The sequence below is a fragment of the Castor canadensis genome, chromosome 18, assembly GCF_047511655.1.
Source record: "Castor canadensis chromosome 18, mCasCan1.hap1v2, whole genome shotgun sequence".
NCBI lineage: Eukaryota > Metazoa > Chordata > Mammalia > Rodentia > Castoridae > Castor > Castor canadensis.
This window is the reverse complement of record NC_133403.1, coordinates 3,083,524-3,098,461: the sequence shown is the minus strand read 5'-3', so window position 1 is coordinate 3,098,461 and position 14,938 is coordinate 3,083,524. Positions and strand designations below refer to the sequence as shown.

The window sequence follows — 14,938 nt, the reverse complement described above, 5'->3', positions numbered from 1 at the left end:
GGTAGAGCAGTTGCCCAGCGTGGAGGCCTGAGTACAGTCGCCAGATCCAGCACTGTGAACCCCGTACACATCCATGTCTCTAGCTGGATTTATAGCTACAGTGACTGCTTTTTGTAGGGATTTCCAAAACCTACTAACTTGGTTTGCTTTTGTTGCAATGAAGGGAAAGGCCAGGGCCTCATTATGGGAAAGGCAGTATACAGTCCTGCTGTGCTTCTGGGTCACATGTCCTGGAGCAGGCAGTAGACATCTAGAATCACGTACAACCATCCAAAAGGAGTTTTCTCAGGGCTGGACTGTGGCTCAAGTGGTAGAGTACTCGCCTAGCAAGTGCGAGGTCCCGAGTTCAATTCTCAGTACCATAAAAAAACCAAAGCAAAAGGAGTTTTTTTCTCGCTAGGTTAGGGTCTCCCCTCCCTGCATGCCCCTGTCAAGCTAAGCTGAAAATTACCCTTACCAAGTCCCGCAAGCTGGGCTGAGTCAGAGTCATGCCTTTTTCTGCTGAAATCTATTCCTTGTGTTGAAGAATCTACTTCTAAAATTAACACCAAGCCAACTGAAAGCAGCAGAATGGCTTGGAATGAACACGCCAGCGTCTTCTTCGTTGTAGCTTTCTGATCGTTTCCAGATGTGTCGAGGGTAGGCTTAGGAGGCAGCAATGTGGGAGACAACCACAGCCCTTTCCTAGCAGCTGTCAGTCTGCCCTAGGTGTCGGCTGGGCTTGGTGACCTAGTTTAGTAGGGTCGAAATGTGCTTTCAGCCTCCTCCTCCAGCGTGATTTGCATTATGTCGTGAGGTGGACATCGCTTCTTCCAAAGCACGAGCTTCCAGTTGGACTGCTGCATGGTCAGTTGAGAGCTTGTGGTGTTAGTCACGCTGTGGGGTGTGACCACAGCTTGCTGAGGGGCTAGACTGGGTGTTCACAAGCACTGGCATGGTGCAGATTGTTGTGGCTGCTAAACTGGGTTACAGAGTTCCTGCCTCCTGCCTCCTGTCCTCTCTTGAACTGACGGGGCCAGGGATGCAGAAGTCTGGGAGAGTAGAGCGACCTGGCTGGCACCAGCCCTTAGAGCCCTGCCTTGGTGTGTTCGAGGCTCCTCTGAGTGTAGGGTTCTGGCCAGGGGAGCAATGGAGCCCCACACGCATCTCCTAATACCCCAGTCATCTCGAATGTTCGTGTAACTGCCCCTTCTAGTCCTGTAGGAGTAACTACCCTGTGCATTTTCAGGCCACTGTGTGATTCAGAAAGACCTGGGTGTCTCATTTAAGTAATTTGGTCTTCTCAGTAATATTTTAAGGCACACCAGGAAGGCAGGGTAGCCATATGTCACACTTGGGGAGATTGAGGCAAGGGCTCCTTTGGTAACCTGATCTGGGTCAGAGTGAGTCCGTAATGAACACAGCACTTGAACTTGTTTGTGCTTGTATGCCTTCTGCCTGACCTGGGTGTGAGCTGGAAGGGTGGCACTTTGAATTACTGCCGTTGTGACTCCAAAAATCAGTTCCTTAAGCATCGTGAGGAGGATGAGTTTTCATAAGGTCCTGAGGTTTCGAAGGTATGCAGACTGGGGCATGGGGCCTGTCGGGAGAACCGTCCCAGGTAGGGAGGGGGGTGAGCATCTGCCTCCCTCCTGGCCAGTCTTATCGTCCCTCTCTCATCTGAATGCCTTCCGCAGCCCACACAGCGGAGGCTCTGAGTCCTCGTGGATAGAGCAGTGTTTCCTCTGTGGGCTCTCAGTAGGGAACGAAGTGAACTTAGTCAGGACTTGGACAGACGCAGTAAATCACACCATCTCAATTTTCATTTTTCAGTCCCTCTCATCACCCAGAGGACTCCCTCTAGCATTTGCTAGTCCCCTCTGTTAGCTAAAAGAAGTAGTCTCAAGCAAACTTTGAGCTAAACTTTTGATAGTTTAACTTCACTTTTGACTACCTTTTTTTTTTGTTTGTTTTGGTACTGGAGTTTGAACTCATGGCCTCATACTTGCTAGGCAGGCATTCTATCACTTGAGCCACTCCACCAGCCCTTTGTTGTGAAGGATTTTTTCAAGATAGGGTCTCTGAGCGAGCCTCTCGATCCTCCTCATCTCTGCCTCCTAAGTAGCTAGGATTACAGGTGTGAGCCACCAGCACCTGGCTTGTGTTGAGTATTTTTGAGATAGGGTCTCTTAAACTATTGTCCAGGCCGGCTTTGAATTGTGTCGTCCTGAGTAGCTAGGATTTCAAGCGGGAACCGCCAGCTCCCAGCTTGACTGCTTTTTGTTACTGAAGGTATACCAGTTTTTATTTGAAGTAGTAATATGTATGTACCTTCTCTTTTGTTTTGGGGGGGTTTTGTTTTGTTTGCCATAGTGATGTTTGAAATTAGGGCCTTGTGGTTGCTGGGCAGGTGCACTACACCTGAGCCACAGCCCCTTGTACCTTCTTTTTTATTTTAAGTTTTTGGTGGTCTGAGGTTTGAACTCGGGGATTTGCATTGCAAATCAAGTGCTCTACCCCTTGAGCCACACCTCCAGTCCATTTTGCTCTGGTTATTTTGGAGATGAGATCTCACAGACTTTTTGCCTGGGCTGGCCTCAACTCAATTCTACCGACCTCAGCCTCTCAAGAAGCTAGGATTATAGGCATGAGCCACCAGCACCCAACCCCTGTATCTTCTTTTTAAAATACACTTTTTTAAAGTAAATACTAGGTTGTTTTGTTTTCCTTTGTTTGCAGCACTTGCACACTAGGCAAGTGCTTACCACTGTGCTGTAACCCCAGCCCTAAAGTAAATAAGGTTTATTAAAAGACAAGCAGTAGCTGGGTGTCAGTGGCTCACACCCATAATCCTAGCTACTTGGGAGGCTGAGATTAGAAGGATCAAGCTTCACGCTTCAAGGCCAGTGAGGGCACATAGTTTGTGAGACCCCATCTCCGAAATAACCAGAACAAAATGGGCTGGAGGTGTGGCTCAAGAGGTAGAGCTCCTGCCTAGCAAGCATGAAACTCTGAATTCAGACCCCAGTCCCACCAAAAAAAAAGGCAGTAACCCAGTTGGTTATGGAGTGGCAGAAGTGGCCAAAGAGCTAAGGACTGACAGAGTCAGGGAGGCTCTGGGGCAGCGGACCAGGCCTAGTGAGGCAGGTGGCACTGACCCTTGGGCCCTGGAGATGTAAGGTCAGGATGGACTAATTTGAGTGGTGGATGGCAGCGAGGAGGCTGCAGTGGGTAGTGTTTGAAGTCTGAGCAGTCATTGACGTTAATTCTTCTGTTTTTCTCTCCAGAAACGGGCCTGAATTTGAAGCTAGAATACGACAGAACGAGATCAACAACCCCAAGTTCAACTTCCTGAACCCCAATGACCCTTACCATGCCTACTACCGCCACAAGGTCAGCGAGTTCAAGGAGGGGAAGGCCCAGGAGCCTTCAGCCGCCATTCCCAAGGTCATGCAGCAGCAGCAGCAAGCCACCCAGCAGCAGCTGCCCCAGAAGGTTCGGAGCCCACCCCTCTCCCCGGGCTGAGAAGGAGGCAAGGACAGGGAAGGGGTATTCGTACCTTACATCCTGCAGGAGCACAGCTGAGGCTTACTTCCTGAGCACTGCCCTTCAGCTCTGTGCTTGGTGCTTCAGGAGCCTGGTCTCATTGGCTCTTCTTGGGCTGTCCACTAGGTGGCTGGCAGAAAGGCCATTTTATACATGATGCATCTGAGGTTGTTCACTTGTGACTTACCTGAGGCCTTGACTGTAATGTGAGGGCAGTGCTGTGGTGTGTGCAGTATCTCCTGCCGCTCAGCTGAAGGAGGGTGTGGCCTGGTGCTGCTCTTCTGTCTGAGCTGCCCTGATACCACCCTCCCCACACTAGGTGCAGGAATGTTGAGGCCAGCACTGGGGACAGTTGGGGATGTGATGCAGACATGGCCTGGTCCCTTCACTTTGCCCTACTCCTAGACTTGGGTGGAAAGGCAGGCCTTTCTTTTGCAATGGGAAGTAAAGGTTAGAGTGTGACTTGAAGACCTCACATTGCAATTTACTCCTCATAGAGCCTCAGGCTACCTCAGTTCCCTCATCTGAGGCAGTACCCATGTGTCTGCCTCACGGGTCATGAGGACGCCATAGAAGCACTTTGTGCAGTGAGCTGCTCTGCATACTTGGGGACCAAACTTCATTTCCATCCCCCTCAGGTGCAGTTTAATATGCTGAGTTCCTGCTGGATTTTCTGCCACCCAACTTAGGCCCTTGGTTTTGGGGCAAGAGTAGAGACAAGTGCAGGTATCAATCTTATTCCAGGCTGCCTGGGGAGCTAAGGCCACAGTTGGCTAGAAGATGATGCTCTTGAGTGTTAGGTTCTCTAACAGCAAGCGCCAGTGGTGTGTTCACAGTAAACAGATCATAGGGTCCACAGCTGTCCTGCTTGGGTGGGGAGGTGTCCCCCACTCCCAAAGTTAGTTCACCCCGTGCCTCTTGCCTCACGCTCCCTCTGTGCCTTAGGTCCAAGCCCAGGTGATCCAGGAGACCATCGTGCCCAAAGAGCCCCCTCCTGAGTTTGAGTTCATTGCTGACCCGCCTTCCATCTCAGCCTTCGACCTGGACGTGGTGAAGCTGACAGCTCAGTTTGTGGCTAGGAATGGACGCCAGTTTCTGACCCAGCTGATGCAGAAAGAGCAACGCAACTACCAGTTTGACTTTCTCCGCCCGCAGCACAGTCTCTTCAACTACTTCACAAAGCTGGTGGAGCAGTACACCAAGGTGGCTGGGCAGGCTGGGGCTGGGGACCAGGTCCAGGAGGGCAGCATCAGTCACTTGCAGTCTGTGAACATACGGCTTCTCTGTGGGGCTCTGGGCAGATGTTACGATCCCAGTTTAACGTAGACTTTTACCCCTGTCCAGTTATTTCTTTAAATGCACACACATCTCTTTTCCTAAAGAGAAATGAGACTACCTACATGTGGTTGCCTGCTGTGTGACAAGGTGAGGTGCACTAGCTGCTTTAGGTACATGGACATTCTCACTCATCTAGTCCTGAGAAGAAGCACGCTCTTAACACTTCCCTGGTTTAATCCTTACAAGAATCCAAAGTTAATTGGTGGTCGTCGACCCCTTCTTTCCTCAACTTTTTCAGAAGCAGAATCAGGCTCAGAAAAGTGACACCCTGAGACTGAGGATGTAGTTCAGTCATAGAATGCTTGCTTAGCATGCTGAGGCCCTGGGTTCTATCCTAGCACTTAAAAAAACAAAAATGAAGTCTTGCACTCGTGATCTTTCAACTAGTAAGTGGCCATGCTGAGATTGAAATCCACATTTAACTAAAACCTTAGAAAGTCACTTGTATCAGATGTACGATGTAGGTAGATATTGGGAACACTTCAAGTCAGTACAGCTAACGGTACAGAGTACTGCTAACGTTAAGAACAACACAGGTAGCGTCTTCCCATTAACTCCCCAGCTGTGCCTCAGGCAGCCACTGTTACGTTCATGTAATAGAAGAGAAAGCTGAGGCACAGACATTAACCTGGCCAGGAGGGTGCAGAACTGGAGCTAGAGATCTGGCCTTTTTACTCCAGAGCCTAAGATGGTAATCGCCAGGCTGCGCTGCTGCCGTCTGGAATCTGGGCATGGCAACACTGGTGTTTAACTTCATCAGATCGATCAGTTATTGCAAAGGACATGGCACCTGCAGCACATTTTTCTTGCTGCCCATGTGGTGGAGGTGGTTTTCCTTCCTTTTAGTGGGTCGCCTGCGCATCTGTTCTTGATCTCTAGAAGCAATATATTAAACTTTTCGTGAGGATTTCCTCTGGCTTCTCTTACTCTTAAGATATAGTTAGAAAGAATTATAAAACTGTGTTTAGACAATGACCAAATCCAGAAACTTAGTAGAGAAGACCCAAGCGTTACTGTAAGTCCACAGTATCGATTTTAAATGAGCACTGGGTTTGATTCCCTCAGTGGACTGCCTTCATGGTGGAAGGCCTCGGATCTCTCTTTATCCTAGTACTTTCCTCTTTCCTTTTTCTTCTGAACTTGTGTATTAGCATTTACTGTTCTGATTTGGAGGTGTTAGTGTCTACTGCCATGGAAGACTGTGGACCGGTAGATCTAGGCACAAGGAGTGGGGCTGGAGGCATGGCTCAAGTTGGTAGAGCACCTGCCTAGTGAGTGTAGGGCCCTGAGTTCAAATCACAGCACTCAAAAGAAGGTGGGGGTGGGTGGAATTGAGCTTTGCTGGTAGCAGTTGGGCCAGTTGGAATGGCTGGGTGTTCCTTCTCTCAGTAAACCTAAGTTGTTAAGACAATCCTCAGGGTCCTGGAGATGTAGTAATGAGAAAAAGGTAGAGAAATCCTGTCTTCACGGTGTCTGATGTAATGGAGAAGAAACAAGCAAGCAAGCAGGAATGACAGCATATGTCAGATAGTGGTAGGCACCATGGAGAAAAAGAGGATGGAAATTCGGGGAGAGGTGGGTTAGGCAGGCTGCAGTCCTGGACAGGGTAGGGCAGTGAGGAGAGGCCCGAGTAGCATGTTGCAAAGGATAGGAGCAGGTTAGTGTCACAGAAGCAGCCGTCATCTGCCGATCATGTTGTGGGTAACCTGCCAGTACTTTGCTTTTTTTTTTTAGGCAGTACTGGGGTTTAAACTCAGGGCTGCATGCTGTTAGGTAGGTGCCACACCCCAACCATATACTTGTAACTTTTTTTTTGTGGTACTGGGGCTTGAACTCGGCCTACACCTTGAGCCACTCCAACCTTTCCTTTTTTTGTGTGTTGGATTTTTTCAAGATAGTGTCTCTGGAACTATTTGCCCGGGCTGGCTTCAAACTGTGAACCTCTTGATCTCTACCTCCTGAGTAGCTAGGATTATAGATGTGAGCCACCAATCTCTGGCCCTATACTTGCAACTCTTAAGTGACGGTGTCACCAATTATAGAAGTAAACTAAGTTCCAGTTGTTGAATAACTTGTCGTCAGCCAAGTGGAGGTGGGATTGGGGCCAGAATCCCACGCACTCTCATCTCTCCCTGTGGCAGGCCCAGCAAAGCTGCTTTTTGTCTCCTCCTGAGATACATTGAGATTCTTTATGAATTCGCTTGCAGATCTTGATCCCACCTAAAGGTTTATTCTCGAAGCTCAAGAAAGAGGCTGAAAATCCCCGAGAGGTTTTGGATCAGGTAAGCTGAGTAGATTTCTTGCAAACAGTTACCAGTGGTGTAGGTTCTACTGGGTGGGTTTTGTTTTGTGCTTGGGAACAGTCTTTCAAACTGTACAGGTTGACCTTCCCTGATCCCCAAATCCAAAATGCTTCAAAACCTGCAACTTTTTGAGCACCTGCATGATCCCCAAAGTGCAAAATTCTGCACCTGACCTCATAATGGGTCCCAATCAAAATGCAGGTGCACTAAGAATATTATATAAAATTGACTTTGGCTATGTGTGCGTGGTGCGTGTGGAATGTAAATAGATCACACATTTAATGTGGGCTTTGTCCCCGGGCTATCTCATGATTGCAGGATCCCAGAATTAAAGCAGTAGGCCCCAGCACTTCAGATCAGGGTACTCAGCCTGTACTTTAATGTGCTGTGGTCACAGGGCGGTGAGAAGAAAAGCTTTGTGCTACAAAGGCCAGAAAAGCCTGGGTGCCACGGAATGCTACTTTCTGCTTTGTTCTCTCTCCATCTCAGTAGACTGCTGTCTTTTCTCCTCTAGCCAGAAGGCCACCTTCCAAGCAGGTCGTCTGGTGGTAGCTGCTTCTTTCAAGTCCCTAGGTTTTCATAGTTGAGCTGGCTGTTTAGGTGGCTGTCTGAAGACCTCAGTTTCCCAGGTTCCCAACTTCCTGGAGCAAGGTTTTGCTACTGTGAACACAGAGCCCCTTACCAACTCCAGCAGGGCTGTGGAAGCTCTCCTTGTGGGCAGAGCAGTACCCTGGCCTGAAGGAGATGCTGGCTTTGCTGATGACAACCCTGATTCACTCAGTGCCGTGCTGTTCTTATCTCTGCAGGTGTGTTACCGAGTGGAGTGGGCTAAGTTCCAGGAGCGTGAGAGGAAGAAGGAAGAGGAGGAGAAGGAGAAGGAGCGGGTGGCCTATGCTCAGATTGACTGGCATGACTTCGTGGTGGTGGAGACTGTGGACTTCCAGCCCAATGAGCAAGGTAGGTGTGGAAGGAGAGGGCCTCCTGGTGGGAGCCGGGAGCCTTGAGCCATCCTGGGAGACTACAGGTGTTCAGTCCCAGTGAGCAGTAGAGTCTCTCATAGAACTTTATCCATCTGTTTTCCTCTGCTCCCAGAAAACTTCATTTCTGTCAGTTTGTCCACATTATATGCAATTGGACAACTGCTTACTATGCCAGAGCGCAGGTGGTCTCTGCAGATAGGGAAGTTAGCACCCCAGCCCTTGGGGAGCTCTGACGGGGCAAGTTAGGTGGGTCCTCATAGGACCGCCTCTGACCGGCTCATACCTCCCAGGGAACTTCCCACCGCCAACCACGCCGGAGGAGCTGGGGGCCCGCATCCTCATTCAGGAGCGCTATGAGAAGTTCGGGGAGAGTGAGGAGGTGGAGATGGAGGTGGAGTCTGATGAGGAGGAGGAGAAACAGGACAAGGCTGAGGAGGCTCCTTCCCAGCTGGACCAGGACACCCAGGTGCAGGACATGGATGAGGTAAGCCCTGGGCGGCCTTCCTGTGGAGCCTGGGCGGTCCATTGATGCCCTCCATTGATGGCAAGGTCCAGCTCTCCTGTGAGCATCAAAAGGTGACATGGCCCTCAGACCAGGCCACAGTGGCTTTGAGCTAGCGGCTCAAGCCCAGGCAGCACACACAGCCTCTTGCCAGGTCCAGCAACAAAGATTCATTCACAGGCAAGGATCTGAAAGCTGTGCCGACCTGTTCTGTGGCCTGCCTCCCCTTTGGCACAGAGGCCCTGCCCCCACCACCCCACGCCGGCCCTCAGTTGGGGACTTGTGCTTTGAGGGCCAACGGATCAGCAGTTCCCAGAACTTTTCTAAATGTAGCCCACACTTCCTTTCAGACATCCCTCTCCCTTCCAGCCTGGCTGTCCAAGTGGGCACAGTCTCCAGAGCCAAGCTGCTGTCCCCCCTCGGAAAGAATTTGTGTGCAGCCTGAGAAGAAAGGGCCCCTGTGTCTGTGGGAATTGACGTTTTCTCTCCCTCCCAGCATTGCTCCCGGAGCGGCTACCATTGAGTGCTGACTTGCCCCTCTGCCCCGCCCCTTCATGTTAAGTGCCCTTGGCCTCCTGGGACCGCCTGGTGCCAGCTGCTGGAAATGCCTGCCGGGAGTGTTAGCACCGTGGCCCCAGTGCTCCCATTCATTCTGTGAGGAAGCAGCTTGGCCGGCTGCCGGCTGGCCTCCGCTGCCCTGGGAGGCTAAGCACATGGATGGATGCTGGCCGGCAGAGGCCAAGGTTCTTTGCCACCTTGAGAGCTGCCAGGGTTCAGATGCAGGGAGGTGGCCTCTTGTCCCCTTTCTGAATCCTGCCACTGCTTTGCTCCTCAGGGTTCAGATGATGAAGAAGAAGGGCAGAAAGTGCCCCCACCCCCAGAGACGCCCATGCCTCCGCCTCTGCCCCCAACTCCAGACCAAGTCATTGTTCGAAAGGACTATGATCCAAAAGGTAGGGCCTGCCTGCCTGCCTGCCTGCCTGTGGGCTGCCTGAAGGTGCCACATGCTTCTCAGAAGCGGGCCATCGCTAGGAGGGCTTGAGGCGGTAGTTGCAAGGCCTCGTGACGGGGACCAGGGCATAGTCACCTCTAGCCCCGGTGCCCGGTACAGGGGTGGCATCGAGTGGATGTGTTTCCAGTGAATGGTAGAAGAATGAAACATTGCACTCACCCTCAGGTGCCACCCGCTGTGTTTACACAGTGTCTCTGTTTCCTTTTAGCTTCCAAGCCTCTTCCTCCAGCTCCGGCTCCAGATGAGTATCTTGTGTCCCCCATCACTGGGGAGAAGATCCCTGCCAGCAAAATGCAGGAACACATGCGCATTGGGCTTCTTGACCCCCGCTGGCTGGAGCAGCGGGATCGTTCCATCCGAGAGAAGCAGAGTGATGATGAAGTGTACGCACCAGGTGAGGTGAAGGCCTCAGAGAGCCCGAGGTTGTATCCAAGTGCAGTCAACTTGCTTTACACAACAGCAGCTTTTGAGGATAAGTATAGCTTGAGATGTTGTAAAAGAAGGGCTCTCCAGAGGAATCCTCTGAAACCAGGCCCTGACATGGATGGTGTGCCCATTGGCATCTCTGAGCAAGATCTGGCAACAGCTGGGAGCAATGCTTGTTCCTGTGCGCTCTAGAACTGGCATGCCCTGACTCCTTCACTGAGATGCCTTGTTCCTCTTACTACCGTGTGGGAAGCAGCACGATAGGGTGGGAGCTGCCAGGGGCAGGGGACTAGGCTTTTAATCCTGATTACTGCTTATCACTTGTATATCCCTGTCCTCTCAGTTGCTCTCTCGAGCTCACTATACTAGAAGTCAGAGGGCTTGGACAAGTAGACGATCTGTAGACTTAGTGCTGAGCAGATAGTCATCTCCCAGCTCAGAGGATAAGAGTTCAGTGTTGGGTCCAGAGTCACCCCTGTGCAGTGGGCCGAGCCTTGTTGGAAGGGCACTGGGCTTAGCTTTCCTTTCTTTCCTCCATTCTGTGGCTGCATACAGGTCTGGATATTGAGAGCAGCTTAAAGCAGTTAGCCGAGCGGCGAACTGACATCTTTGGTGTAGAAGAAACGGCCATTGGTAAGAAGATCGGTGAGGAGGAGATCCAGAAGCCAGAGGAAAAGGTGCGATTCAAGTGGAGCCTATTTCTTTCCCTGAACTCCATCTCCCACACTTGTGCTTAGCTCAGGAGGTCCTGACGTACTGTGGCTTTGCAGGTGACCTGGGATGGCCACTCAGGCAGCATGGCACGGACCCAGCAAGCTGCTCAGGCCAACATCACCCTCCAGGAGCAAATTGAGGCCATCCATAAGGCCAAGGGCCTAGTGCCAGAAGACGACACCAAAGAGAAGATTGGCCCCAGCAAGCCCAATGAGATACCCCAGCAGCCACCGCCTCCATCTTCAGCCACCAACATCCCCAGCTCAGCACCACCCATTACCTCGGTGCCCCGGCCACCTGCGGTGAGCCACCAGTCCCCATGACTTGTTTTTAGCTTGGTTCTTGGGGCTGGATGCTGTTGTCTGAGAGGGCACCTGCCTTAGAGTGGGGCCTGAATGCGGAGTTGTCAAGTTGAGAGAGAGAGAGGACCCTTTAAGTGGAAGGGGAAGCTCTTGCCTGGTTTTCCAGCTGCAGAGAAGAATGGCAGCAGGGAGGGAGCCAGTGGCAAATATGGGAAGCAGATCAAGGCAGAGCATGACTGTGAGGCTTCACGGGCCCTTGTCCAGAGGTTGAGTCGAGGTCAGCCCCTTGAGGGGCTCCGTCTGCCATAAGCAGCTGGGTTAGTCTGGTCCACCAAGTCTCCCGTGGGCCTCTCAGCAGCATTTGTCATATATCTTCATGTGAGGCTAGTCTTGTGGCACCAGGGGGCTCAGTCCAGGCTGTCCAGCCCCTATCCTCAGTGGCCAGCTGCCAGCTGTGTGCCCTTGAGACCAAACCTTGACTTCTTGTGACCTATTAGTCTCCTTGCTCCCCACAGATGCCACCTCCTGTCCGTACTACAGTTGTGTCTGCAGTACCTGTCATGCCCCGGCCACCGATGGCATCTGTGGTCCGGCTGCCCCCAGGCTCAGTGATCGCTCCCATGCCACCTATCATCCACGCACCCAGGATTAACGTCGTGCCCATGCCTCCCTCAGCGCCTCCTATCATGGCACCCCGCCCTCCTCCCATGATTGTGCCAACAGGTCAGTTTGTACAGCAGCATTTCTTCTCACACCATTGGGGTCGGAAATCACAGGCCAAGCACTGTCCACAGAACATCGGCTGTTGCATGTGCAGTCCAGAGGGGAGCCCTGGAAACTAGGGGCCATGACTCCTGTGGGGAGATAGGAGACTGAAATGGCAAAGCTAGTGTCTGCCCTTTGGGGTTAACCTCCAGACAGGCTTCAGACAGACATGAAGGCCTGACAGTTGCCTGTTGTCAGCTGGCACCTGCTCAGTCTGTCAGTCTTGCTCTTCCTCCAGTCCCCTGCTGCCCAGTCCAGGCAAGCCTCCCAGGGCCCCTGCCAGAGAACCTGCTGGCTGCCAGACTCAGCAGGGAGTGGTACTTCACACCTCTGAGTTGCTAAGGCTTTGCAGTCTTCCCTCTCCCCTCTCCCTAGCCCTGAGTCCTGGGGCCCTTCCCCATTCACAGACTGCTGTTTGCTGTCTTTGCAGCCTTTGTTCCTGCCCCACCTGTGGCTCCTGTCCCAGCTCCCGCCCCAATGCCCCCTGTGCATCCCCCCCCTCCCATGGAGGACGAGCCTGCCTCCAAGAAACTGAAGACAGAAGACAGTCTGATGCCTGAAGAGGAGTTCCTGCGCAGGAACAAGGTCTGACTGGAGTCCTGGAGTGCTGCAGAGTGTCTGGACACAGCTTCCCTGGCACTGTTCCTCTCCCATGGTTTTAGCTTTTGGGGGTTTCTGAGCTTGTGTTAAATGTGAGGTCAGCAGCTGAGGGAGCAGAGAGTGGTGTGGTGGTCTTTGTCCCTCTGGTGTGGACTGTTAGGCCAGCATGGAGACCCTGCTGCATAACCACCTGAAGGATATCCTGGGCACAGTTCTTAAATATTGACTCCTCCACCCTGCCTCAGCTCCAGCCTTGGGAGGGCTGCCTGCAGGGGTGCTGGAAGGAGGGCAGGTAGGAACCTTAATGCTGTGTTCTCTAGGGAAACGTTTAGGCTCCAGTGAGGGCAAAATCAGTCTCACTGTCCTCCCCCACCAACAGGTTTGACAAAATCTGTTGTTTTCTTTCCAAGACTTGTGCCCATTTCTTGAGCACCCATTCAAGTGCCAGGGTGGAGCTGAGCACTTCCGGCTCTTTTCTGTGTGGTGCATTGTGGGAGCCCTGTGCTGTATCTGTGGTCAGCCTGTTCTCACAGGCAGGCGTTAAGGTCAGAGACCTAGCCATCTGGGAAGCTGAGTCAGGAACCCCCGTGGACCTCACGGGCCACGTTCTCTCCCTTCATGGCACTTCTTGGCAATAACGGAGCATTTGGCTACTTGCTTCGCCTCAGCTCTACACTCCCTGGGAGCCAAGGCCAGGGTCCATTTAAAGAAGGGGAAGGAAATCTTGCGCAGTGTCACAAGAGGCACCACTAGTGAATCCAGCCAGGATCCAGGAGCCGGGATGGGCAGGATCTGTGGTCTGGATGGGTCTTGGGATAGCAGAACATAGTTCCTAGTTGGCTCAGGCCTCCCCAGACATCACCCCCTCCTGTTTCGCAGGGTCCCGTGTCCATCAAAGTGCAGGTGCCCAACATGCAGGATAAGACAGAATGGAAGCTGAATGGGCAGGTGCTGGTCTTCACCTTCCCACTCACCGACCAGGTATGGGCCGCTTCCACCAACTGGTGTCGGGCCTGGAGCTATGAGGTCAGGCCTTAGCAAGGGGGTGATGTCTTCTCTTTGGTCCTACAGGTCTCTGTCATCAAGGTGAAAATCCACGAAGCCACAGGCATGCCTGCAGGGAAACAGAAGTTGCAGTATGAGGTGAGTCAGAGTGTCCCTAAGGAGTCCTGTCCCTTAAGTCCCAACATTTCTGCCATCCCAGAAGCTAAATCCCGTATGGGAACACAAAGCGGGGTAGAGACCAGGGAGGTGGTCACCTGCGTCCATCCTAGAAATCATGGAGTAGGGGAGCCTGGCTGTAGGGCCGATAGTAGAATCCTGTATGGGGTATGACTGGGGTACAGATAAGAAGCAAGACTTAGGGGATCACTGGTTTCCAGGTCCCCCTGCATTCTCCAGTATGCAGTCTTTCTCTTCTCTTATCTACAAATAAAATCTTTCTGACCTCTAAAAAAAAAAAAAAAGAAGAAGCAAGACTTAGAAGTGCCCTTGTTTTCCTGACCCAGGGTGAGGCCAGCCCAGCCAGAGTGATCTCAGGCATTTGGCTCCGTGCATGGCCATGGGGGAAGTGGGGATGTGTGCTTGTCCAGTCCAGCCTAAGGCCTGCCAGGTCACTGCACTGTCCTCTTTTGAAGTTGAACACATCTGGACTTCATCCCTCCTATAAAGTGAGGCTGTTGGCTGAGATAGTCGCCAAGGGCTCATGATTGAGAGTCAGCGCCCTATGGGACGGTCAGGGAACTGGTCTTGGGGGGTTGAGCTTTGAGCTAAGCGTTGTTGTCGGGAAGGAGAGACAAAGCATTCTAGGAGGAATCAGAGTCCTCCCTTCCTCCCACCCTGCCTTCCCTCAAGCTGCTGTCAGCTAAGTCCACAGTGTGAATGGCTGAGGGCTGTGAGGCTGCAGTGATATGCTTAGGCCAGCTGCCCCACACCAAGGCCGGCATCTGTTTTCCAGGGCATCTTCATCAAGGATTCCAACTCGCTGGCTTACTACAACATGGCCAGTGGCGCCGTCATCCACCTGGCCCTCAAGGAGAGAGGTGGCAGGAAGAAGTAGAGAGACAACCCTGCTGGCTCTCGCTGATTGGCCTCTCATGTCCCCCACCCCCTGCCCCAGCCCCGGGAGCCTCCCTAAGACCTCAGGCACTGCCTGTGCAGTTGTTTCCCTTTTACTCAGTTTGGAAATTCAAACTGCCCTGCAGAGATGCGTCTCCCTTCTCTCCCCACATCAGTAAGAGTAGCACAGCTGTGCAAGCCACTCTCTAGAATCCCTTCGTGTGGCGTCTGGATCTGAGGTCCTTCATTTCTTTGGTCAGCCCATTAGGAACTGAGAGCCCAGGGGTCCTGTGGAGAGTTTCATAGTGCCCAATGACACTTGGCTGATCAGATGTGATTGTTTATTGTTGTTCCTTGTTTTGTCTTGTCATGGTCTGTCTCTAATAAATAAACCTCTGGACCTTCTTGTGAAA

At 52.2% G+C, this 14,938-nt stretch overlaps 1 protein-coding gene across 1 annotated transcript in view; it reads left to right on the top strand.

Annotated features, from left to right (window-relative positions):
• The window catches only part of Sf3a1 (splicing factor 3a subunit 1), a 20,829-nt gene extending 5,891 nt beyond the window's left edge, over window positions 1-14,938 (top strand). Inside the window, exons 3-16 of the mRNA XM_020180786.2 lie at window positions 3,267-3,474; window positions 4,471-4,728; window positions 7,071-7,145; window positions 7,973-8,123; window positions 8,437-8,630; window positions 9,484-9,601; window positions 9,869-10,054; window positions 10,642-10,763; window positions 10,857-11,102; window positions 11,618-11,825; window positions 12,298-12,452; window positions 13,347-13,448; window positions 13,539-13,610; window positions 14,425-14,938. Of these exons, the coding sequence (XP_020036375.1) occupies window positions 3,267-3,474; window positions 4,471-4,728; window positions 7,071-7,145; window positions 7,973-8,123; window positions 8,437-8,630; window positions 9,484-9,601; window positions 9,869-10,054; window positions 10,642-10,763; window positions 10,857-11,102; window positions 11,618-11,825; window positions 12,298-12,452; window positions 13,347-13,448; window positions 13,539-13,610; window positions 14,425-14,526 (2,197 nt within the window). The 3' untranslated portion in view covers window positions 14,527-14,938. The remainder of the gene's footprint in view (window positions 1-3,266; window positions 3,475-4,470; window positions 4,729-7,070; window positions 7,146-7,972; window positions 8,124-8,436; window positions 8,631-9,483; window positions 9,602-9,868; window positions 10,055-10,641; window positions 10,764-10,856; window positions 11,103-11,617; window positions 11,826-12,297; window positions 12,453-13,346; window positions 13,449-13,538; window positions 13,611-14,424) is intronic.